The sequence below is a fragment of the Aythya ferina genome (assembly GCF_964211825.1).
Source record: "Aythya ferina genome assembly, contig: HAP1_SCAFFOLD_105, whole genome shotgun sequence".
Classification (NCBI taxonomy): Eukaryota; Metazoa; Chordata; class Aves; order Anseriformes; family Anatidae; genus Aythya; species Aythya ferina.
Window position 1 is genome coordinate 253,255 of NW_028181414.1, and position 27,585 is coordinate 280,839.

At 44.1% G+C, this 27,585-nt stretch overlaps 2 protein-coding genes across 6 annotated transcripts in view; one reads left to right on the plus strand and one right to left on the minus strand.

The window, feature by feature from the left end:
• The window catches only part of LOC311428650 (zinc finger CCCH domain-containing protein 11A-like), a 181,236-nt gene extending 164,688 nt beyond the window's left edge, over positions 1 to 16,548 (minus strand). The window contains exons 1-6 of one of the 5 annotated variants that reach the window (XM_084539999.1): positions 16,429 to 16,548; positions 9,354 to 9,409; positions 7,217 to 7,269; positions 6,655 to 6,832; positions 6,335 to 6,454; positions 5,432 to 5,555 (exon numbers count right to left, since the gene is read on the minus strand). In XM_084539999.1, coding sequence (XP_084396125.1) covers positions 5,432 to 5,555; positions 6,335 to 6,454; positions 6,655 to 6,708 — 298 coding nt within the window. In that variant the 5' untranslated portion in view covers positions 6,709 to 6,832; positions 7,217 to 7,269; positions 9,354 to 9,409; positions 16,429 to 16,548. Of the gene's footprint in view, positions 1 to 5,118; positions 5,556 to 6,334; positions 6,455 to 6,654; positions 6,833 to 7,216; positions 7,571 to 8,562; positions 8,884 to 9,353; positions 9,728 to 12,610; positions 12,761 to 16,428 lie in introns of those variants that run through there. The other 4 variants (XM_084540001.1, XM_084539998.1, XM_084540002.1 and 1 more) reach the window with 4 other exon arrangements.
• A 2,211-nt stretch (positions 16,549 to 18,759) lies between these two features.
• Positions 18,760 to 25,960, plus strand: LOC311428648 (ATPase family AAA domain-containing protein 2-like). The gene is made up of 8 exons (XM_084539995.1): positions 18,760 to 19,114; positions 19,975 to 20,066; positions 20,494 to 20,808; positions 21,737 to 21,863; positions 22,901 to 23,083; positions 24,079 to 24,264; positions 25,489 to 25,618; positions 25,770 to 25,960. Exons 5-8 carry the CDS (start codon positions 22,925 to 22,927, stop codon positions 25,832 to 25,834), a joined length of 540 nt encoding a protein of 179 aa, XP_084396121.1. The 5' UTR covers positions 18,760 to 19,114; positions 19,975 to 20,066; positions 20,494 to 20,808; positions 21,737 to 21,863; positions 22,901 to 22,924; the 3' UTR covers positions 25,835 to 25,960.
• Positions 25,961 to 27,585: the final 1,625 nt, after the last annotated feature.

The following is a 27,585-nucleotide window of genomic DNA, read 5'->3' on the forward strand; positions in this document are numbered from 1 at the left end:
GGTGCTAACAGGGTTTCTTTGTTGCTGTGGTATAAACAGACTGATTCCAAGTTTGAGGATTACAGAGTTGTCTGGAAATGCTGCTGGCGATAGGATTTAGACTGCACTGCAGCTCCTACCAGCTGCTGAAGGGTAAGAACACACTCAAGAGGGTGGCACACGGTGAGTAACAAAACTTGTCAGAATTATCAGAAATTGTACGAATGTATGTGTGTCTTCACAGAGGACTCACCTGTACATCAGGTCCAGAGGAAAGTTTAGGAAAAGGCCGGTTCAATTCCACTGCCTTCTTTTCTTCTTTTTCAGGTGCTTTAAAAAAAGACAAAAAAAAGTGTTGTCAACGGCAGAAATAAAGAAAGCTGGGTACTTGTTTCCTTTGTGCATTTATTTCCTTGTGTCCCATGAGAGAGAGAGAGAAAGGCTACAATGTGCAAGCCATTCAGCATTTATCCATGAAGCAGATCCTGAGCAAACTGAACTTGCTCAATATGGGAAGCACCTCACTGGGGCAGGCATTAAAGCATCTTATTACCTGTTAGTTTTGTGCTCCATAAAGATTTCTGCTCTGCTGGGGCAGGTCCGGGTTGTGCTGAGGGAGCTGGCACATCTCCTTCACTCTGCTGCATCCGCAGAGCTTTCTCACGCTTTATTTCTTCCAAGGTTTTAACACGCACTTCTCCTTCTGGCTTGACTTTTCCTGCCGGCTCCTTCGCCTGCCCTTTGCTGGGCCCGGACAGAGCGAGCTGCTTCTTGGACTCACCCTGAATTTTGCTCTTGCTATGGCATTCTCCTGCTTTTTTCTTCTCTTCTACCAAGCGATTATTCTTTTTTTCAGACAAGGCTTCAGAGAAAGTTTGGATGCGACCTGCACGAGCAGCTCTTGCCCCTGCGCTGGAATCTTCAGTTTTACCATGCCCTTCAGCCTCAGCTTTGGCTTGAGTTTCATGTCTCTGAAGAGCTTTCTCACGACGGATTTCCTCCAGTGTTTTCACATGGATCTCTCCCATCGGCTTGGCAGCCTTCCCTGTCATCATCAAGAAATGAGGAGAAGCACCAACATTTAAAGAGAGTCCAGCAATATTTTAAGTCTCCAAAATTTGTCAGAGCACTAAGGAAAACTCATCTTGAGCGTTCCCAATAATGCATCTTAGAACAATATCCTTAGAACAACATTCTCCTCCTCCTCTGAGCCACTTGTATTTTGAAGACCAGCCCTATCCAGAGAAAACTGCTACACAGAAATGCTGCTTTACTTTATTACTTTTTCAGACTGCATTTCAAATTCCTGCTCCTGGCAGTGGTTCTATTCTAATTGTACGTAACGGTTCACAGAAGCAGCTAAAAACCTCGACAAGGCACAAGTAGAAAATAAACACACACCTAGAGCCAGAGTTCTGATAGTGGCTGTCAGAAGAGCTTCAGCACTCAAGCAAGAGGCGTCAGTTCTTTGTTTTCGTTTAAATTAGTTTGTAGGGATGTATGAAAGCAGTCCAAGTTCGTGGAAAGGAAGGAGGAGAAAGCATATTTAAGATCTAGCTGTTACCTCTCTCAGTACTGGTCTGTTTAGGAGGTAATCCCAGCCTGTCCTTCAGAGACTTGGGAACTCGAACTGCAAAACAGAAAAAGAACGAATTAGGGAGGCTGCATAATGTCAACTTCAGGTTCACATTTCAAAACAAGACAGGAAAGGTAACTTTGAATCCCAGTGATTACGACCTCAGCCAACATGCAAAAAGAAACATCACTGGAAAAGGACAAACAGAAAGACTAAATACGAAACCCAGGAATCCAATCCAGATGCCCGTTTAGTACCTGTCTCTCTCTTGGGTGCTTTGTCAGCATTTCCCGGAGCCTCTACCTTCTTCCCCAGCCTTTCAGCAAGGCTGCGCTTCACTGGAAGGCTGCCTACATCATCTTCAGAGAAAACAAGGAATATTGTAAGAACTTTTCTTTGCAGGAAGGTTTGAGAACAGTCAACAATAAGCTTCTCTTTTTCAAGCATATTTTCATAGAATTGCCTTTCAGCTGCTAAATGATTTTTTTTTTTTTTTTTTTTGCCATTTCTGCAGTCAACACAGATCTTCACTGCAATGTATTTTCCTTTCATACATCACAAATACTCTTTAATGCAGTCATATATAGAAGGCAGCACCTACGTAACAGCTCGTAAAAAGTTCTTACCCGCGGAGGCTTTCCGTTTTCCTTGTCTATCAGCAAGATCTACTCGAACCACAGGTTCCTCCCCTAAAACAAAAGGGAATTTTTTTTTCTATTTCACAGAAACCAGTAGCCAACAGAAATATTACCCTGTTAGCCCATGTCCAAAAAACCCTAGTCAGACACTGTTTTGACAGCTAAACCACATAAACTCATATTTTAACTATAATTAACATGGAAAAAAAATATTAATAGTCTCAGTGCTTGCTTCAAATTCCAGCTGAGATAGTAGAGAGTGAATCTGAGTCTGCTTGACACCTATACTTTGTGCAGAACAAAGCTGCATAAGCAAGCAGAATATTCTTAGGTACAAATGCTGAGAAATATTCCTTTCTAAGGTGAATGCCTACGAGTAAAAGTACTTCCACACTTTTTTCCCTTTAAAAGGCATTTGCACAGCTCTAAACAATTTATACACAAACTCCTGTCATACTGTGTCCACACCTGCCACTGTACGCCTCTTTAATGCTTCAGAAATTGCTTCTTATATAGCACTGGCTTCTACAGCTCGCTCTTCTCGTTACTCTTCTGTTTTTCAGTTACCCCCCTATTGGCATACTGACACTTTTTTTTTTCTCCTGCCACTGCACTTAACCTGAGCAACAAATCTTTCCAGTACAACCAAGGACTTTAAGCATAAAAGCACGTTTTGAACAGAAGGCAGCGCCAGAAGGCTAACATGGGTGAATTGTTTTAAGTATTGCTTAACCCTCCAGTTTAGGAGTAATGAAATCAAAACAAAAGCATTCATTATTACCTTTCTTGGAAGACACTGTCACAGTTCTCACCACTGTCCGGACATTTTCCTCTTCTGGAGCAGGAAAAATCATAGAATCAACGGGACGAAGAGAAGATCTTGAAGAACCTTCTGTTCAGAGCAACCAAAACATAAGGAAGTTTACCCAACATAAAAAACTATCACAAAGAACAAAAAACTTTAAATGATTTGTTACTGTCAAAAATACAGCAAGCAGAGCATGTAAAGAAGAAAGGTGACTAATTTGCCTCTGGTTGCCCTTTGAACTCCCATTCAGAATACCAGCTGGCTGAGAATCAGGTTGCTTTATGCCCCCAGCTAAAAATGGAAGTCTGTCCCTCAAGCAGCTCCCAGTCACCATCACCTGCCGTGAACAGGATAAGAAAGTAGGGAATATTAACTCACCACCGTGTCTCTTATTGTTTTCCTTCATCTTCTGCCATTTGATTTCCTCAAGTGTTTTTATTCCAAACTTCAGATTGCCCTCTGAAAACAGGAAACAGTTCGTGAGACAGGCTTAGAGGCACTCACTGAGGACCACAGGTCCTCAGGCTTCTTAGCGCTCAGGAACTTTCTGAAGTATTTCGAATAAAGCCTGTCAACACTCCTCACAAGTGAAAGAGCCATAGAACCAATGGCATTTTGCCCCTCCTTTCATCCTTCAGGGTTCAAAATGTAGTTTTAATTTTAATCCATTTACACGATATTAGATCCATATTTTAATCCATTTACACGATATTAGATCCCTCTATCGTTAGATATGGCTTATCAACAGTGGTTGCAAGGCTGCACGTGCAGCCATTTAAACTCCATGCTGTGGCCCTGTTTTGTTCTCCAAAAGTAAAGAAAAGGAGTTCACCTTTCTGACCCAATGGGCACATGATGGTATTAATGGCAGAAATGAGATCATGGAAATAACCGACTCCATTCAGCACCCCTACATTTTGTTGTGTTTTTACACCACGCTGCTTTTGACTTAACTGTCAAGTTCTTCTGATTTATCCTACTAAGGTGCTGGCATACCTTGTTTAGTAGTAATAGAACTGCCTTTCCGAGTGGAAATCACCCGTAATCCATTTTTGCCTTCCGCACCTGGATGCTGGACGGGAGTTTTAGTTTCTTCTCCTTCCTCAGAAAGTTGGTCTGAAGGGGAAAAATCGATTCAGTTATGCATAGACCAGGTTGGTCGTGATTACGTAGCTCATGCAGTGACACTTCAGCCCATGGTTCATATAAAAAACTTTGTTGCTGTTTTGTTTTTTTGTTTGTTTGTTTGTTTGTTTGTTTGTTTTTAAACAGCTACACTGACCTGATGAACTCCTAAGTAGAATACACTAGGACAAAACATCTAGGACTCTAGATTCTCTCTGCAGCTTTAACTACTACACAACACATTGCTCTTCAGACAGAAAAAAGAAATTTCCTTCCTAGTTTCACGTAGAACTTTACACAAAAGACCAGCTAAAGCCAGGAGTGGTTCTAAGCTTTCCTCCAACGTTTCAGCTTCTGTCCACTGACTGCCAGACAAAGCCACCAGTGACCTGGCCAGACTGCCTGCCCTATCGCTAGTCAGACCTCAGGTCATCTGTGATTTATACACTCATTTACAGCACAGATTCCTTCCAAGAACCAAAGATTTAACACATTCATTTACAGCACAAATTCCTTCAAGAACCAAAGATTTAACACATTCATTTACAGCACAAATTCCTTCAAGAACCAAAGATTTAACACATTCATTTACAGCACAAATTCCTTCAAGAAACAAAGATTTACACAATCATTTACAGCACAAATTCCTTCCAAGAACCAAAACATGCTCACCATCATCATCTTCATCATCATCTGCAGCATTGATTACAACTGGAGGGTGTGTAGGGCTTCGGACATTTTCAGAGTTTTCCACTTTCGTCACCCCCTTTGCTGTGGAGAGGGATTTGACTGGACAGAAAGTTTGTTTTGCTGCAGTGACATCTGAGCCACTTTCAGATCATCGTCCGCGCACTCAGGCGGACTTGGCAGTGTAGCTAGAGGAAGAGGAGGATCATCGGTAATATGGCAGTTTAAAACTTTGACCACAATGCAAAGAGACGGTAGCAAAGGCAGATAACCCGCACAGACAACGAATTCAGCATCTCCTTTTGCCCATCCCATCACTGCTTACACCGTGAACAATGATTTCCCTTCCAACAACAACACATCTCCCTACCACCCAGCAAAAGAGGAAACAACAGGAAGCAAACTGCAAGGCAAACATCACACAAAGCAAAGAGAAGCTGAGCACGAAAGCAGAAAACAAACACCAGCAGTACACTCGGTGCAGTACACCTATGACTGCAGACCTTTTCCTGCCCTCACAAATGAACAGTTACCTGACGCCCCCTACAGGATTGGCACCCACTAAGTAATACTCAAAATTAATTCTTCAGCGCTTAAAGAAAAAGGACCTAAACTCACTCTTGCTTGGTGGTAAGAATTGTCCATCGATGTAACGTCCCTTTGCATGATGAAAAGCACAGTTGGCTTTCTGACAGCCTCCCGGCTGCTTCTCCCAGTAGCAAGGAATCTCACTGCGCTTTTTCTGAAGACAGAAAGAAAGAAAAGCTCGTGATAACATGCACCTGAGGCTTGCAAAGAGATGCACAGCTCCAGATCGTGACAGCTGTCACAACACAGTGCTGAAACAGCATTCCAAAGGTCAGTTTCTCAGTTAAGTGTAGTATTTCTGGGCATATTCACAAAGTTTGCATAAGCTGTAACCACTATGCACATTTAGTTTGGTCATCACTCAGTTTGAGAAGACAGGCACTCTCAGACATCAGTTGAGGGTGGCTTAAACTAATACACCTAGGATTATACTAGGATTATTCAGAGGGAAAAAGAACATCTGAAATTGCCTAGGTTAACCCTGTCTAGAACTACTTCTTGGAGACTTAGTTCTGCTGCACCTTTAACTTTCCCCACTTCCTACCCCAGGCAGCTACAACAGCGTTATCTGAAGGACTGTGGGTCAGAAGACACCTGATAGTTCATTATCAAGCCTGCTCCCATGAGGATAGAACAGCCTGTTTATTACCCCCCTGCTCCAGCAGGTTTTAGCAGTCTATTTAACAGCTATTCTGCATCTCTTGAGAAAACTGTCAGCATCTAATAAAAAAAAATAAACAAATATCTTGCTAAGACATACCGAAGGCATTGATTTTATTTCCCTCTGCTTCCTCCCACCCCCTCTCTTGGTAACAGAAACCAGTATGATTTTGAAGCAAACAAATCTATCCTGCAAAAGCACAATCAGTACACCTACAGCACTGAAAAATGCTTTTGTTGATTTATTTTGAGAACACATTGTTAGGCACTCACGTCAATTTCCATGTGTCTGAATCGGCAGACATTCCTGAAACAACGACCCTCCTGCCACAGCTTGCAGACCGTCTCATTGCCCAGAGCAGCTTCGCAGTGGCGGTAGGCACATTTGTCTCCCTGGAACCAAAAGGAAACCAACAAGGAAAATAGAGTACAGCCTCAAAAATGGCCATGCTGCTGCCTAATGGTGCTACAACTGAATTCACAATCTATCTGGTTCTCAAGTTAACCAAAGACCAGTGTGCTTCCTCCTCCTAATCTACTCCTTCCTGAAAAAAAGGGGAAAAAAAAGCAAAGCAAAGGAAAGCCAGCCATACCTTGCTACAGGTAGAATAGAAATAGAAGTAGCAATCGTCTCCTTGTTTAGACATGCCGACGAGTTCTGCTAACAAGCTCGGGTTCTCTCCACAGGGACTTCCTCTGCTCTTGGAGAGAGCTGTCTTCACCCTTGCTTGGGCTGAAAGTCTTCTACTGGCTTGTGGTCAGTGAAATCTTCTTTTTAAAAGTAACCCGAAAGAAAGTAACAAGTGAAAAATAATGAGGAACGAACATTTTTCCAGCTTTCTTCAGTTAATCAAATCAAGTTATCAGTCTCTCAAAGAGAGCAAAGCCTTGAAATCAGCTGTTACATGAACTAACTAAATATTAAAGTTCTGTAAAGCTGCCAGGAGCTTTGTCAGCAAGCGTTCTCTTCCACATCCTCAATAATATGACCTGGAGCACATCTGGAAGCCTGAAAACGGAGTCACTCCTTAAAAAACCACCTGATGATACATGCAAGTCAATAATCAACTATGGCTACAAATAACTTCTCTAGAACACAGTTAGGACGCATTAAACAGCACGTTCCAGGCCCTGTGGGTCTTCGATTTCACCTACCTGGACAACCTCAGCAAAGTTATCGATCTTCAAAGGCTTCCAGTTAACTGCTCCTGTAGGTCGAACCAAGACTGAATCCGTGAATTAATAATAAAGGGGTAGGAAGAATTTTCCTCCTCACTTTGCCAAGGGAACCTCTCATCCACAATTCAAACATAGGATGCGCTTTTAAACAGCTTATAACTAAGAGAGGAAGCAAGTCCATTTGAATGCTCTCTCAGACTGGACGCAGCCAGGGTTAGTTAGCTCTTCAAAAAAATAAAAAACAAAAACCAAAACAAAACAAAAACAAAAAAAAACAGCGCATTTAGAGATGAACTCGTGATTCAAAGTGGCTGCAAAAATGAGGCTCCATCTTCCACAGCCGGACAATTTAACTTTTTTTTTTTATTTTTTAATTTAAAATTCAGCATGTTCCAATCTCTGGTCTTCAAGATTTCTTCACCTATTAAGAAAACACAAAAACCTTTCCCCGTCTTTATTACCTGTACAGCAAAAAACATACCAGTGCATCTAAATCCACAGATGTGCATACGCATACACACATCTGTGTTTATACACACACGAGGAGGGAGTGAGAGAAAGTTAGCGAGAGCGACAGTGAAAATCAGAATTTTTGCCTTTTCGACACAGAGAACGCGTAAAAATTCTCTCATTTTGAGGGAACTAGAAAAAAATGGAGGCTCTACAAAAGATTTTGATGAGTATGCCTTCGAGGCCGATGCTTTGTAACATGAGGGATCTGGGGGCCAGCACACAAATATGCATACGGACGTACATGCATACAGGATAAACATATCTATACACACAAGCGTGCACAGTATATGTTGTATGATCTCCATATCGAGAACAACTCGTAGCCCTGATCAGACATGTAGAGTTGCAATCAATTAACAGCAGCAAGACAGCAGATCAAGGGTACAGCAAGCTTTGAGAGGCAGGGGAATGCTCACTTTGCCAGTGGCACGGCTGCATGATACCAAGGATTTTGAATTACTTTGATTTTTTGGAAGCAATTTGGTTTTTCTTTCTGCGCTGTAGCTGTGGTGGTTTTACCGTGCTGGGCAGCTAAACCCCACAACCGCTCTCTCACTCCCCCTCCTTTAGATGAGGAGGGGGAGAAGTAAAGCAAAGAACAACTCACGGGTTGAGATAAGGATAATTTAATTAAAGGGAAAAAATTATAATAATTAAATAAAGACTACCATGAACTAAACAATTTAACTAAGGGAAAATAAAAAGGGAAAGGGGAAAAGGGAGGGGAAAAGGAAAAATAAAAAGAAGGGAGGAAAACAAACAAACAAAATAAATGAAGGCTATATGGAAGTGCAGAGGAAAGAAATTACTCTCTACTTCCCACAAATGAGCCATGATTGACCACGTCCTTGAAGCAAGGCCTCAACGCACGCAGCCGGTGTTCGAGAGGAGGACCGACGTTTTCCCAACGAGAGCCCACCCCTCCCCTCTTCTTCCTGTTTCCACCTTTTATTGCTGAGTGGGACATCACATGGTATGGAATATCCCTTTGATTGGTTTAGGTCAGCTGCCCTAGTGATGTTTCTCTCCTCACCTTTTTGCCCACCCCCTAGGAGGGTTAGAGAAAGGCCCAATGCTGTGCCACTGCTGCTCAGCAGTAGACACAACACTGGTGTGGTAACACTGCTGTTCCAGCTACAAGTACAGAGTACGGCACTGTATGGGCTGCTGCAGGGAAAGTAAACATTCCAGCCAGACCCAGTACAGTAGCAAATACCACAAGTTTGCCATCACGTGCTGTTCCCTAATCCATATATCCATCATCAGCCATTGCTGCAGGATCATGAAAGGTTAGAGAAGACGACTTAGGTCCAATTTAACAGCCAATGAGTTTTCCATGAGCAGAGCTGCAACAGATTTTATTTCACCACAAGCATTTTTTTTTCTTTTTTTCTGATATGAAGTCAGAAATTTTGATTTTTTTTTTTTTTAAAGACACTAAATGTCACAAAACCTGCAACCATTTCAAATTAGAGTGATTCTGAATGCTTTCATTAAAACGCTGCACATTTCTGTGCAAATTATTTCTGACTCTTCTGGACAAAAGTGGATGAAATAGTTCTTACAAATTAATAATAAAAGGTTGGAAGCTTTTACTCACACAAACACTAGTGAATTTTCCAGGAAATATTGTTTTGGCAGGGAATTTTCCCAAATCTAAAATAAAGAGAGGAAAAGTTGGGTTCTCATATTAGTTACTGCTTTTGACTGCTGGACAAAGGGAATAAAAACAGTAGTTAAGTGCAAGGTTTCCTTCTCTTCTTTAGTATGGATAGGAATCGTCACTTCGGACCTTTAGCACCTTCAGAAACACACCCAGTGCCATGCAGGTTCCTCTGCAGCTACTTCTAACAATTACTGGTGCTCCTTAGCATGGAAGTTTGACTCAAAACACTCTCCAGATTTAGCTCTTTTGACTGCCCAAGGAGCTCATCATTTTGCTTGTTGCCTTCCATTTTCCTGAACACACCGGGAACGCTGTTCAGAATCTGAACGGATCTGGTCTAAGGAATGGGAAGAAAGCAAAACCAACGATACCTTGCAGTATTCCAAATTCCAAAAAAGCAGTCTCATTTTAAAAAGGACCTCAAAAGCTTTTTTTTTTTTTAAAACTGACATCTGCCAACATAGCAATCCAAGCGCCAAACCAACTGAAGTTGCCCCTGAAAGCCTGAATAAAAATGAGTAACTCTGGTGCACTCAGCAGGTCTGTAATAGAAGTTGGTAAGGGTTTTAGATTTCTTTTTTTTGCTCCAGGGTGCTGGTAAAATTTTTGCATTAAGAGATTTTGAACCTTTTGTACCAAAGAATTAGAGATGCGCTACAGTGCCAGTAGCTGGGGGTCTGGAAATACACACCAACAAGTGTCATAAGCTTTGCCTTTGCTGAAGGAAGATGAATAGTACAAAGAAAATCTGTCTAGTTTGTTTTACAGGCTTGTCTTTCTCGGTATGGAACAAACTGACCTCCCTGGTCTAACTTTGCAGTGCCTATTCTGCCTTTGTCCTGCAGAGAAGAGCAAGAAAGGAACAAATCTATTTTTGCACCCCAAAAACGCATTAGAGGAGGATTATCACACCCACCTAAGGGTACTTCCTTGTTTGTTTATAAAGCACAAAGCATTTCTCTTGGACAGTCTCTGTTGCTGGCCTCTTTTGTGCCTTCCATTTATAATAAAGATATTAAGATGCTTACCCCTTGCTTGTATTTGTTTGTTTGTTTGTTTGTTTTTTTAAAGAACAGTGGAAGTGGAGAGTCGGATGACAAGCAAGAACAAACACTAGAAACTCCTTGTTCTGCCCCTGCTTTTTAATCACCCAGCATCACCCCGGCTGCAAAACAGCCTCTGCTGATTTACCTGCTTGTTAAAGCACCCCACAGGCTGCAAGTGCGCTGTGCTAGGTGTCAAGTTATATTTAACGGTGCACACGTAACCATTCATCTTCCCACGGTCGAAGCACAGAACAGCCTCTTGCTAACAGAACTCATCCCTGCTGCTGCAAGAAACCTCATGGCCTGCAGGAAAACCTCAAGCTAAGAGTTCCAAAGCAAAAGCAGAAAACGCATCATTTGTACTCTTTCTATTTGAGGGAATTCTAGCTGCTAAATGCTGCCTACATCTGAGGGCACGTTCTGAGGCTGCCGGGAAGGACACTCAACACCCACTGACAGCAGGAGTGCAAAGATGCCAGCCAAGAAGGCAAAGGTTAGAGCTGAACGCTGCCTCAGCTTCCTCCAGCAGCCAGCTGGGGGTCACCTTTCACCACGCTCTCTGAGACTCGGAGCCCCGAGTTAGCGCAGCCGCCACGTACAGCTGCTCCTTGCTGGCCCAAACTATTTGAAGAGTCTTCAGACTTCAGGGACCTGTTTTACGACAGCCTCAAGATCAAATTCATCTGTTCCTGAAGGCGCTGATCGTCCTGCTGTTTCTGTAGCTGTCAAAGAACAATCCTGAACTGAGGCACTCGTCTGATCAAACAGTGCTTCGGCACAGATTTGTCTTTAGCTTGACACATCAAGGTGAAGAGGAATCGATTCTTGCAAGCAACCTCTCAAGCAGGGATCTAATAAGGTGACCAAAACGACAGATCTGTTGTGCAGATCTGAGCACGTCACTCTGCAGGGAATCACTTTCAAGCCTAAGATGTTTCACCCATCTCCCTGCCCCAGAGCGACACAAGGAAAGCTCTTAAGCAATTGCTAGCCTCTCCTCAGTGCTCACGAGTCCCAAATCACTAATTTTACAATATATAAACCATGGCAGCTGGCACCTAGTTGGCACACGGTGACACTGCACACGTTGGCAGTGCTGTCAGGAGCTGGAAAGTCAGGGGTGAGGGGGTTAAGGGAAAACCACACATCAGTTTAGCAACTTGGCTCCCGTAGGATACTTCCTACGGCAGGAGTTTTAGCAAAGTCCCTCCCTCAGAGGGACCTGCTGGCTAATTAAAACAGGACTTCTGCTGGAGCAGTCAGAAGGCAGCAGGGTATCAGGAGATATCCAGTGGGCATCACCGTCAGCCTGTGGCAGTTTGGGGTCCAGGTATCAGTGGTTATGCGTGGTTTTCTCTGCTTCACTTTCTCCAAAGCTGTGAAAAAATAGTTCTTTTACAGCACTGTACAGTCACACGTTACGGATGGAACCAGCTGCATCAACTTCCAGTACGACGGTGTTGGAAAAAGGTGCCTTTGGTGGTCAGGAGCACAACAGCTCTGGTGAGGTGTTATTTAAGTGTGTTCTTACATCTGAGTTTCCTCATAGCAGTATGTAGCTGAGGGGGTCCACGTTTCCCAGGTAAGATTGATGGTTTTTCTCCTACCAAGCACCAGCTCAGTATACAAAGCTCTGTTAATAACACCCAAGCGTGTAGATGTTAAACTGAAACTGCTTTTAAACCTATTTGTTGTTACGAAAATAGCTTCATACACCATCTTCACAGGGTAAAAATTCACATGGAAGGACAAAAAAACCCAGAAGCGCTTCCTGAGCTTCAGTTTACCAACAGCACCATCGGATTTAGATCCTGGCCTGGCAGCCAGGATGCAGGGTCTGTAAGCATTGCTGCGATGTGCAAGTGCCAAGGCAGGTTTCTGGCCTGCCCTGAATAAAATACCTTTTTTTTTTAATACAAACAGCGTGCCAGGTACGCTGTAATGCCAATGTGCCAGCTCAATAGAGGATGTCAAACAACAGAGGCGTTTATCCTAATTTCTGGCATGAAAACACTTTTAACAGCATTCTTTTCATGAAGAAACCCCTCTCTATCTTCTCCAATGCTCCAGGATCTGCTGCAGCTGCAGCAGCCGCGCTGGTACAACCCACATCTTTGCCAAATCTTTTCAGTAACTGTGCTTTACCTCGGCAATGTTGAGGTCACTCCTCTTCCTCCTCCAGCTGAGCAAGCAGCTCGCTGGCTCTGCCACACCGCAGGTGCGGAAGCGAAAGCTGGGAACACAGGAGTCAAACTCTCAGTGCTCACGAAGCCACCAGGGCAGAGGGCTGACACAGAGGCACCCCGGATCCGCTCTCCCTCCCCACTGCGAGGCTCGCAGCAGCCCCAACCCGAAGCGCACACAATGCTTCGCATGGTGATGTCACCGCTGATTCTGAGTCCCCACGTGAGGATCTGCTTCACCACTCTCAACATTGGTGTTGGTTTTTTATTTTTTTTTATTTTTTTTTTTTTTTCTTTTAAACATTCTCAGCTTATGGGAAACCATCAGGTAAACCACAGATCGCTAGGGAAGAAGGCCCACACGAGGGAAGTCCGTGCTTTTCTTCCAGGCAGTGGCACGTGCTTTAACACGCCGCGTTCGACAAAGCAGCTCTCCCCGTTTTGCTCAGTGGCAACAGGCACGACTGCAACGCACACAGGTGTAGGCAGCACCTGCAGGTCCCAAACCCTTAACCCGTTTTTAGAGAGCACCAATTTTTTAAGTACTGCTTTTCCCTTAATCCACGACCCCTTCTTTCCTTTATTTCTATCGGGTGGCTCTCCTCCATTTTCCTCCTCAGTGTCTGAGCAGACACTGGGAATCGTTTCCGGAGGAAGGGCACGGCTGAAGCTCCTCCATCTACTCTCCGAGAAAAGAGAGTATGTTAAAGAATACATCTTTCCTTTCTTTTCCCTTTTTTAAATACAATTTCTGAAATCAACGCTGCGGCCTGGCAGCAAATACCTACGGGACTAAAGGTGATTCCTCATCCTCACTGTAACGTTGTAGTTAACCTCCCAACGAACCCATCTCCCCAGGAAGCGGCCATTTGAGATGGGAAGGGGCAGAGCAAGAGGAAGCTCTCCTTAGCCTAGCTCTTCCCCCAACACCACCTCGCCACCCAGCACCAAATTCAACTCACCTGCTCCGCCCGATCACTCGAACGGGCGTCCGACGCTGGCACACGCCGCAGCGGTGGTTCTGACGTGCCTTAAATCACCTCTCCGCAGAATATCTCGGGTCTGTACGCTCAAATCACAGAATCACAGAATTTTCTAGGTTGGAAGAGACCTCAAGGTCATCGAGTCCAACCTCCAACCTAACGCTAACAGCCCTCCACTAAACCATATCCCTAAGCTCTACATCTAAACGTCTTTTGAAGACTTCCAAGGATGGTGACTCCACCACTTCCCTGGGCAGCCTGTTCCAGTGCCTCACAACCCTTTCAGTGAAGAAGTTCTTCCTAACATCTAGCCTAAAACTCCCCTGGCTCAACTTAAACCCATTCCCCCTCGTCCTGTCACCAGGCACGTGGGAGAACAGGCCAACCCCCACCTCGCTACAGCCTCCCTTGAGGTACCTAAAAAGAGCGATAAGGTCGCCCCTGAGCCTCCTCTTCTCCAGGCTGAACAAGCCCAGCTCCCTCAGCCGCTCCTCGTAGGACTTGTTCTCCAGGCCCCTCACCAGCTTCCTCGCCCTTCTCTGCACCCGCTCAAGCACCTCGATGTCCTTCTTGTAGCGAGGGGCCCAAAACTGAACACAGTACTCGAGGTGCGGCCTCACCAGAGCTGAGTACAGGGGGACGATCACCTCCCTAGCCCTGCTGGTCACACTGTTTCTGATACAAGCCAGGATGCCGTTGGCCTTCTTGGCCACCTGAGCACACTGCTGGCTCATATTCAGCCGACTGTCCACCATCACTCCCAGGTCCTTCTCTGCCTGGCAGCTCTCCAACCATTCCTCTCCCAGCCTGTAGCTCTGCTTGGGGTTATTGCGCCCCAGGTGCAGGACCCGGCACTTGGCCTTGTTGAACTTCATGCAGTTGACCTCAGCCCATCGGTGCAGCCTATCCAGATCCTCCTGCAGAGCTTTCCTACCCTCAAGCAGATGGACACACGCACCTAACTTTGTGTCATCTGCGAACTTACTGAGGGTGCACTCGATGCCCTCGTCCAGATCATCGATGAAGATATTAAAGAGGACCGGCCCCAGCACCGAGCCCTGGGGGACGCCACTAGTGACTGGCCTCCAACTGGACTTGGCTCCATTCACCACGACTCTTTGGGCCCGGCTATCCAGCCAGTTTCTAACCCAACGAAGCGTGCGCCAGTCCAAGCCAAGAGCAGCCAGTTTCTTGAGGAGAATGCTGTGGGAGACGGTGTCAAAAGCCTTGCTGAAGTCAAGGTAGACCACATCCACAGCCTTTCCCTCATCCACCCAGCGCGTCACTCTGTCATAGAAGGAGATCAGGTTCGTCAGGCATGACCTGCCTTTCATAAAGCCATGCTGACTGGGCCTGATCGCCTGCTTCCCCTTCAAGTGCTGCATGATGACTCTCAGGAGGATCTGCTCCATGAGCTTTCCTGGCACTGAGGTCAAACTGACAGGCCTGTAGTTTCCCGGGTCTGCCCTCCGGCCCTTCTTGTAGATGGGCGTCACGTTTGCTAGCCGCCAGTCGATTGGGACCTCCCCCGATAGCCAGGACTGTTGATAAATGATGGACAGTGGCTTGGCCAGCTCCTCTGCCAGTTCCCTCAGTACCCTTGGGTGGATCCCATCTGGCCCCATCGACTTGTGCACATCTAAGTGCCGTAGCAGGTCACCAACCAGTTCTTCATGGATAATGAGGGCCACATCCTGCTCCCTCAAATAACGCAGTATTTGAGAAATAACGCCCAGAGCTCACACTCTGAGTGCAGCCCAACAGCACCGAAGCACCGGTAGGCTAAACATTCCAAACCTGGCAACAAGGCTGACCCAAGCAACAGCACGGAACCCTTCTGCACCTTCAGCGTGGACATCAGCGTAAGGAAACACAGACCTCCTCGATCCAAATTTTAAGCGAGAAACGCAAAAGGTCACCCAACCGGCTTGTTTTCAGCAAGCTAAAGGAGAAATTAAGGCGACAACCGGGTGCATCCAGAGTTAGTCAGATCCTGAAGGCAGCTCCTTGGGGGAACGGAGGAGCAACGTGCCAGATGAGGGCTGCCTTACAGCGCACCCCTTAGAGGCACTGCTACGGAAGGAAGGCAGAAGGTTGGAACTCGAAAGAACTCGCAAGGCGCCCGTTAAGGGGGAAATCTTTCATTTTTTTCTCAGCAGAACCTCCCCTCTCCCCCCTACCCCCCCCATGAAGGCAGCCCGGGGACTCTTTGCTTCCTTAGGGAGAGGGCAGGGACGGGGCAGGGTGGTGGGACAGATGGCCAGAGGGTCAGATGCACGGACAGACATCCGGACAGAGGGCCCAGCAAGGCCTGACGAAGGGCTCAGGAGCGGGAGGGAAGGGCAGGGCGAGGGGAAGGGCGGCCCCGGGCCTGACAGGAGACCTTGGGCCTAACCCCGGGCAGCAGCTCCGCGTCTCACAGGGCCCAGAAGGGGCTGATACAGGGGGAGGGAACACCCCAGCCCCCAGCCCTGCCTCCAGGCCCTGCGGCCTTCACCCCCCCCCCCTCCCCTAAGGGCACCCCGACCCACAGGGCCCGCGACACGGCCTGCTCCCCCTCAGGGCAGCAGAGGGGAGCCCGGCCGGGCAGGAGGCCTTTCCCCTGCCGCCCGCTGGTCTATGAAGGGCTCTAGTTACCGGCGAGCAGGGATTTTTACTGATACTGGCCGGACAACAAAGACTACTTATTAGAGAAGTACAATTCTTTTTTTCCTTGTGATAACTTTTCTTGACCAAAAAACACGATTGTGAATGAGGCAAAATGAAAGATGTAACATGGGGACGTGCGGATACTCACGATGATGCAGCCTTCTATCCGCATGTTCGCTGTGCTGCTGGGATAGCAGCTGCGGGAGCCTGGCAGCAGAGGGCAGTGAAGCCAAGCAGCTGGGATCCGTCTCTGGGGAAGGGGGCACTGAGAAAGCGCTTGCAAACGGGGCACAAGCCGTCAGCCTCTGGAGGCGGCGCCTGTCAGGCGTGAAGGAAAGGGATCCCTTCTGGGAAGATGCTGTGGGCTTGCTGAGGCTCGAAGAACAGACGGTGCTGGCTGCTACCAGCGTGCTGCAGCAGCGGCAAGACAGAGCCGTGGTGGTTTTCCTCAGCTGGGCAGCCGAGCTCCAGCACAAGCGCTCTCTCCCTGCCCCTCCTCCAACGCCAAGGGGAGAAAAGAGGCTGGCAAGGGCTCAAGGGCTGCCAGAAGGACAGGGAGATCACTCCACAAGGAGCGTCACGGGCAAAGCAGGCTCAGCACAGCCTGTTCCAGTCCAGCCCGGGGCCTGCTCCTGCGGGGGCTCTCCACAGGCCGCGGCCTCCTCCAGGCCACAGCCACCTGCTCCACCGGGGGCTCCTCCAGCCACAGGGGGGCTGCAGCGTGGAGATCTGCTCCACGGGGGACCCATGGGCTGCAGGGGGACAGCCTGCTCCACCAGGGGCACAGCCTGCTCCACCAGGGGCCTCTCCCTGCACAGGCCGCAGGGGAACTGCTGCTGTGAGCCTGGAGCACCTCCTGCCTCCTGCTGCACGGACCTTGGGGGCTGCACAGAGCTTTCTCACTCCTCCCTGAGCCAGACGCTGCTGGGCAGCAGCTTTTGTTCCCTTTCTTAGATGCAAGATCTTCTTAAATTCAGTCCAGCCAAGTAGGAAATGTAAATGTGGACAGCTGTATCTTGGCAAAGAAGATAGTAGGGAGCAAGGAGGTTCAGCAGTCAAGGTGGAAGGTGATGCCATGAGGCTTACAGGCTAGTAATGTTCTAGTGAAACCCAGCCTTCCTAAAGAAACCTGCCTGACTACTTGATGTGAATAACAGACTCTGTTCAGCTCTTTCCTAACATAGAAACGGTGCTGACTGCTTCTTCAGAGTAACAGAAGTTCGTGATACTACTGAAGTAGTTGTGGTTCAGATGTAGATCTGATTTCTCCTAAGCACACTGAATTCACAACTGTTGATCCTCCAGAGGAGGCTTTGCAATTGAACACCTGGAGAATAGGTAAATTTCCCGCTGTTGTTCTCCTCTCCTCTTGTTTTGATTTGTTTTGTTTTGTTTTGTTTTGTTCCTAGTAGCATAGGCTTAAGACTCTGAAGAAACAGGCTGCTTTTTTTCATTTCCAGCACTGGCTGTTTCTCCTGAGCCCCGCCTTCTATTTTTGCAGTCATAGGATATGTGGATGTAAATTCGTGGAGAGAGGTAGAAAACTCTTTCAACTGGTGTTTTTTCGGCTATGTGGGGAGAACAAATAGAGTGGCTTTGAATATTCTGGCTCTTATTCAGAGCAGCATGTGGAGGGAGACAGATGCATTTGCTTTTTTAGTGCAATGGCTTCAGAAGCAAGAGGGGAAAAAGCACTTTCTCTGGGAGCTGAAGAAGGTGTCCTAATCACAGGAGAGGTTTCTAAATGGCATATCTTTGCGAGGGTTCCTGTAGTTCGGAGGTTTTTGTTTGTTTGTTCGACGTTGGAAGGTTTTACTCTTAATATTCATGTCCTTCAGCAGAAGTGAGAAATGTGATTTTATTTTGTGCAGTGTCGTGGACCCTCCGAAATCTCCTGGGAATGATGAATACCTCGCCCAGTACCAATGTGATGACGGTGGAGACAAGGAGAAACCAAGAAGATCAAAAGAACGTGACCTCATTTCAAAAGAAACCGTTTTGTACGGCAAAGAGTCTTGTGAGCCTGGTGAGAAATTGCGGCAAACTTCCTCTCTCAAGTGTGACACTGAATGTAGCTCTAAAAACCTTTCCTCCTCAGCTGTTACAGAGAGATGCCAAGATACAAAGGACAAGACTAAAACCACTGAGAAAGAGCATTACGAATGCAAGAGGGAACATGCTCCTAGTGAAGAGAAGGAGACTCAAAAAGCAGGTCCTTCCAGCACGAGAAGGGTAAAGTTGAATACAAAGAATACAAACTTGAGCTCCTGATTGGCTTCATGCTGAACTCTGTGCTGTTCTTGTCCTAATCTTGGTCTCTCCATAGATAATATGGTTTAAATCCAAATAGAATCGTGCGATGAGGAAGATCTCACTGCAACAAATTCAACATCTAAAATCAAAGTTGACATTTTCCGTGATTTTCTTCCTGAGCAGAAGTGTGCGGTACTCCTTTTATATTAACGTAGAGATTATTTCAAACAGTCTTGAAGTGCTTGATGACTTAACAGTCTGCAGATTTATTATCAAATCAAAAAAACCCCGACTTGGTAGACTATTTTTTTCCCAGTTTTGAATGACCACTAGGAAGAAGGTTATTCCGGCATCAAAAAAGTCATGTGGAATGTATCAAAATTTACTGAACCAGTAAGTAAAAATTATATTTTTCTATTAGTTCCATTGTTTCAACTCTTCAGACGCTTATGGATGGCATAGATAACAGAGGGGAGATCGTGGTAATCGGAGCTACCAACAGACTGGATTCTATAGATCCTGCTTTACGAAGACCAGGACGCTTTGGCAGACACTTCCTCTTCAACTTGCCAAATTAAGAGGTGAGAACTTAAATTCAATGTTAGTGCTACCATGGCAAAGTCCAACTTTATAGGAAAAAAAAATAATTGACAACTTGAACAAAAGAGTGACACGTGGAGACACTGCGTTGTTCCATGGAGGGCAAATCTGGTACTGGATATATATGGTCAGGATGATACCACCAAGTAGTTAGTTCTATAATCAAACCTTTCATTCCCAAAGTTGTACCTGTTTGCTTAATTATTTAGTCCACTTGGGCACTTTCATCATGAAGTTGTGTTTTTGGTCTCAATCCTTCACTTATGAGTGAATAGGGGACGTGTTTGCATTTGATTGTGCCCCGGATCAGTGGTAGTAGTTTGAGTCATAATTCTTTTCTTCTTTATAGTAATTGTAGCAATTGGAAGCATTGTGCCAGAAGTGCTTTCTGTGAATTTACTGACTGGAAAGCAAATGTGATGAAGTAATGAGACTGTCCCAATGAAAGCTTGCTAAGTTTTAGAGAAGTTTTTTGGACAGCAAAGAAATGTTTCTGGATAAATTTTTCATTACAGTATTTTCCTCTGGGTCCTTAGGTCTCGTAGTTTGGAAACTTGTTATTGAAGCTATAAATGCCTTTTCTTTCACTGTAGGTTCCTAGAAAAAGTTCAGTATAACAAATAAGAACTATTCAATTTCCTGGTTGACAATGCAGAGTGTATATTAAATAACTGTAAAATACTTGAAAGTTGAGCAAGTAAGAAAAGTGTATTAATAGATGAGGGGTTTTGAGGGAGGACTGTTTTTTTTGTCTGTTTGTTTGCCTTTTGGTTTGTTTGTTTCTTGTTGGTATTTTTAAGGAAAACTTGGGACAAGCTAAAATGCAATGATTTTGCTTCAGGGTTGGAAAAGAAATTTTCAAGATTCATACTTGTGACTGGACCCCTCAGCCACCGGACATGTTGCTTGATGAACTAGCTGAGAAATGCATTGGTAAGACTGAAACAGAAACGGATTCTTGCTTGTGACCAAGTTGTAAAGAACCTTAGCTTGTACCAGGCAGTACCCATGCTCTTGTGCCTTGCTGCACAACTAGTCAACGAGGCAGCTGGCACACCTTCATAGCAATCTGAGTGAGATGCTTTCATCTATTTACTCTTTGTTATCGTTCCTCTTGTTGTCTGAGAACATTAAATGGTTCTGGGGCATCTTCCTCAAGAGTATAGTTTTTGATGAGGAGTCTGCTTCAGCTGCATAAGCGCAGGATATCAGGCAGTGAGCAACATGAAACACCCCTGCAGAGCGGTAGCACTTTGAATTCCCTGTTAAGCTGTTTGGTTTTGGCCTTACAAATTCTTTAAATGTTGCATGTTGTAAACCTGGGCCTTGACCGATGTAACGTTTGATTTTTGTTTGTTAGGATACTGTGGTGCAGATATCAAATCTTTATGTACTGAAGCTGCGCTGTGCTCTCTACGCCGATGCTATCCTCAGATTTATGCAAGTAGGGAGAAGTTGCTACTAGACGTTAATTCTATTAAAATAAAAGCAAAGGACTTTTTCATGGCTATGAAGAAGGTTGTTCCAGCTTCAAACCGGATCAAGGCTTCACCCGTATAAGCACTATCACCCATTTTCAAGCCACTTTTTCAAAGATCAGTAGAGAATATTTTACAAGTTGTGCAGAAGATCTTCCCGCATGCACAGCTTGCGCTAAAGAAGGACCGACAGCAAGGTATAACCACAGCATCCACTTCTTTATAATTCTGCTAAAGCAAAAATTTGCGGTTTGTGCAATCAACTTAAACCTTTCAGACATAATGGTGGTAGAATTTTATTATTTCCATGTGCATGTCTTTTTTTTGGGCAAGTCTGGAATACAACGCATAGGTTTTATTGTGGATTCGAAACTGAAATGCCAAATGGAAGCTCTGAATGACTCAAAACACAGTAAAGGACGATGCGTTCTCTACTGAAGCATCCTGCTTCTGACGGCAGCTAAGATAATTAGCATTTGTAGAGGTTGACTTGAGGTTTGAAGTATAAGGCACCTATTTTTCTTTAAAAAATCAAAACTCAGATCTTTGGAGGGGAAGCATTTCTAGGTCAATGTTTCTAATTCCTTTCTGAAGAATGTCAGGACCAGGATACAAGTATAACTGGTCTAAGCTAAATATTGTTTTAGCTATCATCATTTTTAACCAGTCTCCTAATTTAAATGTTTGTGGATCGTACTATACACGTGAGATCAATTAGCATTGATATTTACTAGATGAATGGAATTCTGTGGCCATCACATCCTTTATCCCCGTGCTTTCATTGTGGGAACCTCCTCCAGAAAGAAATGGTCTTGTTTGTTTTTGTTTTATTTTAGCTATTTAGCAACTGCAGAAATTGTTCGTAATCTCCTTTATTCTAAGGGGGAGAAAAAAATCACCAAGAGTAGCGTACCTTATACGTACACATCAGTGGGACTTAGTACAGCTTTGTAGGGCCTTGTTCCATCTCCTTAGATCTGTGGTGGGATGAACTCTAGGAAATAGCTTTCAGTGTGTGCTCTCAAATGAAGAAAGGGTTTTGGCACTGATTTAGAAGCTGTATTAATGGAAGAGAAAGAGACAAAGGCTATTCAGGAAAGTTAACAAACCTCTTTTGCCTTTCAGACCATTTCAATCCTATTTTACAAGATGATATGTTTGACAGTGATGACGATGCATGCTTGGTTTCTGGAGATGAATTAAAAGATGGAATGCCTGACGGACCAGAGAAAAATTGCCTCTGTTTCAGCAGGTAAAGAAAGATAGATCCCTGTTACGTTTAAATTCTCAGGTCTGCTGAGTCTTTGTAAACAGTTCCAGCTGTTAAAAGTGCGAGGGGTGGTAGACGAAGGGGCAACATCAAGTTTGTGTGTTGAAGGGGTGCTTGGTATTCACAAGAAGAAAGGGTGGAGGGACTAAAGTTGTAATGAAGTTGCTCTGAATGACCAAATTGAAAAGCCCAGGCTTCTCTTCGTAAGCCAAAGTGATCCGTAGACTACCAGAACACGTTGACTTAATCCATGGCATTCTTTGAAAGACTCAAGACCACATAAATGTGCAGTCTGTCCTTTTAGCTAAAAATACCCCAGCTTTATGGGTTTGTGTTGCCACCTTTTGCCCTTCTGTTTTCCAGGATTGTTAAACCAGTAGTGAATTATGTAGCAGAAAGAAAACTGAGAAAGGGCTTGTTAAAACACCTTGAGAGAAAATTGAATGGTGTCTTTATTTGTTAAGCCACCGAGTTGTGTTAATCTTGTGATATTTTAGTATGGAAGTCATGCAAGCCCACAGTTGGAAAGTTAGATCATGTTGTCACAGCTGGATCAGTTATTTTTCTCAGTTTCTATTGCTGTGCTGTCCAGAAGATTTTCTGTGCTTTAGAGCAAGGCTAAGTCTCTAGCATCTTTGATTTAAGCCAGCAAAGGTACAGCCTGATTGTAGTGGGGAAACAAATGCTCCTCACCAATTTATTTTTAAATAAAAATAAATTTATAATAAAGTAAATAATAAATATATAATAAATAATAAATTTATAATAAAGTAAAGCAAGATTGCAGGGATATTAATTTGCAGTCTTGGTTTAGTAAAGAATAGGAAACACAAGGGAAGAAGGTGAAACAATTGGAATGACTGAATAACTTAACTGGAAATCTTACATGTATTTAATGTACCGCTGCCATTTGGATTATTTGGGGAGGGAAAAGAAAGTCTATAGGAAAATTACTTGGAACATCTGTGTGTCTATTCAGCACCTCATTTATAAACTTGTTTTCTTAACTCCTGTTCTAGGAGTGCTTTCTGTGAACCAACATCATGCCAGCCCCGTCTGCTAATAGTAAAAAAGAAGGGTACGGCCAGGTTTCTTACGTGGCACCCGCGGTGTTGCACGCTTTGGAGAAATTTCCCGTTCACACCCTGGACCTTTCTGTTCTGCTTACAAACGTTGCATCGCCAGAAGAAATCTGTGGACAGGTACCTTTTTTCTTTTTCTTCTCATCGGATTCACTGACTGTATGTAAAGGATCAATGGAGTTGCAAGTAAGGTGAGCAAAATTAATTGGTAATGGAGGTGGCCTTGTTTTAATGTGCTGGGATGTTTGCTTCTGTCTGAAAATCCCCTTTTCTTTTAGACAGCACCACAAACAATCTGGATGTTGTACATGTCGACATTTTCCATACCCAGTTTTACAGTGAGGCTGTTGCTAGCAGCTCAGGAAGCTGGGCGGTGTTGCTAATAAACATCTCTTTGTGGAAAGAAATGCTGCTCATGTCACTGGGATCCAGAAAGTAGTTCTCATTGCCTCCTAAGACTGTGTGCTCCCAGTAGATGGCTCTGTATCAGACTGCATGTCGGCTACTTTTTGTAGCCTTCTTCTAAATTATATTAGTAAGGCAACCAAGGTTTGGGGCTTCTGTTTATTTTGTTTTCGCACGGACATACACAACTTGTGCTGTTGCAGTATGTGCAATAAAAGCATTAACATTCAGAAAACACTTCATTTGCACAGTGATGTGGTTTTAACTAGAAAAAATGACCAGATTTGGTGTTTTTACTTTTAGGCAGGAAATCCATTTTCTTGTTTGGCATCACTACCTTAAAATATTTTTACCTTTAGTGGAAACATTTGAGAGCCATACAAGTAAGGACAGACATGTTACATGACTGAATACTGATGTGTCCCTTAAGAGGGACATTTCCTTTCTTTGTTATGCGATGATTGTGGCTGTGGCCATATAGTTATGGTGTCTAGCCACTGCCTGAATATATCCTTCCCATCTTCTGACTAGAGTTCTCCGAATACTGATAATCTGAAAGGGTGCACAGAGAAATTCCTTATGTGAAAGGATGCTTGCCACTCTGTTCACGCAGTTTCATTTCATGGGGCAGTCAGATGGCTATGTAGCTATGTATTAAGAGGTTCTTGTACGTGTTTTAGTTTTCTTACGCAAGCTTTCCTTTTCACTAGCTGATCCGAAATGCTCAGAAGACAGCACCAAGCACAATTTATGTCCCAGATATCCATTTATGGTGGGACAACGCTGGACCTGCCTTGAAACTTACTTTTCTAACTCTACTACGTAACATTCCAGCATTTTCGCCAGTTTTGCTGCTTGCTACGTCTGATGTACGTCACTCAGATCTCCCAGAAGAGGTATTTGTCAATACTTTTCTTACTATTTCTTCAGTGTCTTGTAATTTATATATGCTTTCAGCATCAAAATGCTGTGCTTTCTTAAATGCATGCTGTTATTACTCAGGCACCCTAACAAATCACTTAAAATTTGCTTAGAGAAAAAGAATACTGTGAAAGCATCTGCTTCAGGTTTTTTCTGAATCAAGCAAGTGACTTTCACCCCCTTCTCACACATGCAAATAATAAATTAATACAATAATTCTGGTGGCTACAAAGTGGTTCAGTCAAGAATATGAAGTGCTTGAAATGACAAGAGGATGTTCTTACTGAAGAGATTTCTTCTGACAGTCTGCCATTCCATGCTATGTTGGGTAAACTGCTAATAATGCAATTTAGTAGAGAATTGAAACGCTTTGATTAAAAAAAATAAATAAATAAATCAGTTTCTTTCTTCATATAGGCCAAAGCTTTCCAAGCTGGAAAGCTGAGTTCCAATTTCTGCTAAAGTAACTTTGGAATCGAATTCTAGTTGTAGTCCTAAATAAACTGTAGTAAAAGTACGTGCAGAACTTCATTGACTTCTGAGAGTTTACATTAAGGGAAGGTGCCCAAAACAGGACCACGCTGTTGTCATTCTGATGATTTGGTCTCAGTCATTGGGGGAAGAGAACGGGTCTTACCTAGACGTGTTTATTATCAACTGCTTTGAAAGTGCTTGAGTTCCCACAGAAGTTTTTGTACAGGCTGTAAATTCCTTCTAAAATAAGTAGTGAAATTCCTTACCTACCTTTTAATACTAGAACTTGAAAATGGAGGAAGACGTAGAGGTACTAGCTACTTCAGACACCTTTTGGGAGAGAAATAAAAACTCAGCAAAAAGCCCTCACTTGTCTGCTGAAGCCTTTCTCTTCCCTCTATAGCCATAAAGGTTCTAAGTAAAGGCTGCAGCAAGGCAAGTAAATACAAAGGAGGCGCTGTTGGATGTGGTGAAAGCCATTACTTTATCAGTGTAGCGTACAATCCCTTCACCGAGCATTAATTCTATAGGTGATTCTTAAAGGTGATATTTGAATTTGCCGTGCCAGCCTGTGAAAATGTAGCGTTTTAAGGCCAGGAAGATAACTTTTTTCAGTTTGTGTTCTTCAGGTTATTATTAATTTGAAAAGGTACTCGTCTTTTTGGAATAGAAGATGAGTTTTTTGTGGCCTTAAATCTGAAATGTCTCTCATCCTTCTGCTTTAGATCCAAAAATTATTTAATAAGGAATTTGGAGAAGTGTGCAATATTGAGTTGCCTGGTAGGGCAGAGAGAGCATCTTTTTTTGAGGACCTAATTCTAAATGAAGTGGCTAAGCCTCCTGTAAAGAAAAGAGGTGAGGAGGATATGAGAAGTACATCTAAAACTTTCCTATCGAAGTTACTAGCTCTTTGGGCTTTGCTTTGGTGGTCATTTTCTGTCAGTAATTTGTCATATGCTTGTATTTGAGTACTGTAAATTGGCTAATTTTTCCTGATGAATTGAAGTTGATTGGACATTGGAAGTCGTGCCTGTAGCACCACCAGCTGAGCCTCAGAAGCCACAAGAGTGATCCCCACAAAAGTAGGGATGTTGGAGGAGGAAGAGGAGGATACCTTGCGTGACCTTAGAATTTTCTTGAGGGACGTTACTCACAGACTTGCCACTGACAGACATTTCAGGGAATTTGCAAAGCCCGTTGACCCACAGAAGGTAAAGTAGTGCTGATCTGTGTGTGTCTGTAACTTCTCAGTGTTCGTATTTCTCAGCGTTTTGGGTGAGGTTCAACTTTGTTTTTAGGGCTGCACTGTAAGGATTTTGCAAGAAGCAGAGGCAGTGCTTTTACTTCTGCTGACTCTCAAATGTCTCTTATGGGATTATTCGCTGAAAGCCCTGGTTTCATTCTAAAAAGCCAGTCCAAATGCCAACACAGTTTGCTCGTGAAAAGGCTTTGATATGTAGGCGTGTCACAGCACTGAAAAGCACAGAGATCTTTCCTTATAATTACAAACAGTATTTACAGGACTACTTTAATGAAGTCTGAAGCCCTTTATTGGACTGTCAGTTCCTGTGGGAACAGGAATAAGAGCAGCAGTTTGTAAAAATAAGTTTTGAGATCCTGTTCTCTGTTTCATCTGGAACTCCTCAATAGGAATCAACCATAAGTGCAGTGTGTTTTCTTTTTCCTCCAATTGGCTGCTTAGATGCCTTTTTCTCCTTAATTTATGAGATAAGCCTAAACTAGAGGCGTATATTTCAAAGACAGATGTAACTTGAATATACCTGCGGATCAGCAAAGTCCTCTTCTTGTGGGCATCCACTGGCTTTTCTTCCCCTTTTCTCCTAGGTTCATGAGCTGTGAAAAATCTAGACAGATACATATGTCCTCATCTGAACTGGTCATTAGTCTCCTCTTCTGGTCTGAGGGAAGAAATGAGCACCTCAGGGCCCAGTTATCTCATTCTAAAGTAGATGCCTGCAATAGGTACTTCACAGGTGCAATTCATGCACCTTTTCCTCAATGTCGACAACGAAGAGAATGCCGGATGGCTTGCTCAGCTTTCACTGTTGTGATTTTCTGAAGCAAAGTGAAATGAATCTCCCACCCTCAGTGTTTCTTCTCTACCATGCACATGCTTCTGACCTCCCTACTTCTTGTTGTCCTCTCCTAGCCGCTCTAATGAAAAATGAAAGAGCCCTTCCATTTTTGAGAAGCAAACTGGTTAATTTCAGCGTCTTCTGATGCATCGCAAATGTTCAGGGTTTTTAGGAAGTCGTTTATTTAAAGTTTTCAGAATAATTTTAGTAGACAGTGTGCAAGGTTATGAAAACCTCTGAATGCTTGTATTTGATCTGCAGGTACCTGACTATGCCACAAGGATTAAAGAGCCGATGGATCTTTCAACAGTTCTGACTCAAATTGACTCGCGCCAGTACCTCGCTGCAGGAGACTAGCTGAAGGACATCGATCTAATCTGTAACAATGCCTTAGAGTACTACCCGGATCAAAGATCTACAGGTGAGGATGTGCTTTTTAGCCCTAGTTTAAAAAATCTGACAAACGTAAAGATGGAGAAATGCTGTGTGCGGACAATAGACTTCGGATGGATTAGATGATTTTGGACGTCCAGACTGTAAATATTTTATCATTTTGCTACTTGGGCATGGAATTGTGATATAAGTGTTCCCAAGGAACTAGTGCTTTTGTTTTAATTAACTTCGATGTTATGCTGAAAATATTCACTGAGAGAACCTTTCGGAACCAAGCTATGAAGAAAGCAATTTTTTTCTGTGATCAAAACAGTTTCATTGGTTGGTAGACAA

What these genes read in the sequence shown, in the direction of transcription:
- LOC311428648 (XM_084539995.1), top strand. Translation starts at nt 22,925, where the DNA reads ATGCCAGCCCCGTCTGCTAATAGTAAAAAAGAAGGGTACGGCCAGGTT. An exon ending in CAGAAGAAATCTGTGGACAG is followed by an intron (nt 23,084 to 24,078) that starts GTACCTTTTTTC and finishes CCTTTTCACTAG; the next exon opens with CTGATCCGAAATGCTCAGAA. An exon ending in GCCTCCTGTAAAGAAAAGAG is followed by an intron (nt 25,619 to 25,769) that starts GTGAGGAGGATA and finishes GATGAATTGAAG; the next exon opens with TTGATTGGACATTGGAAGTC.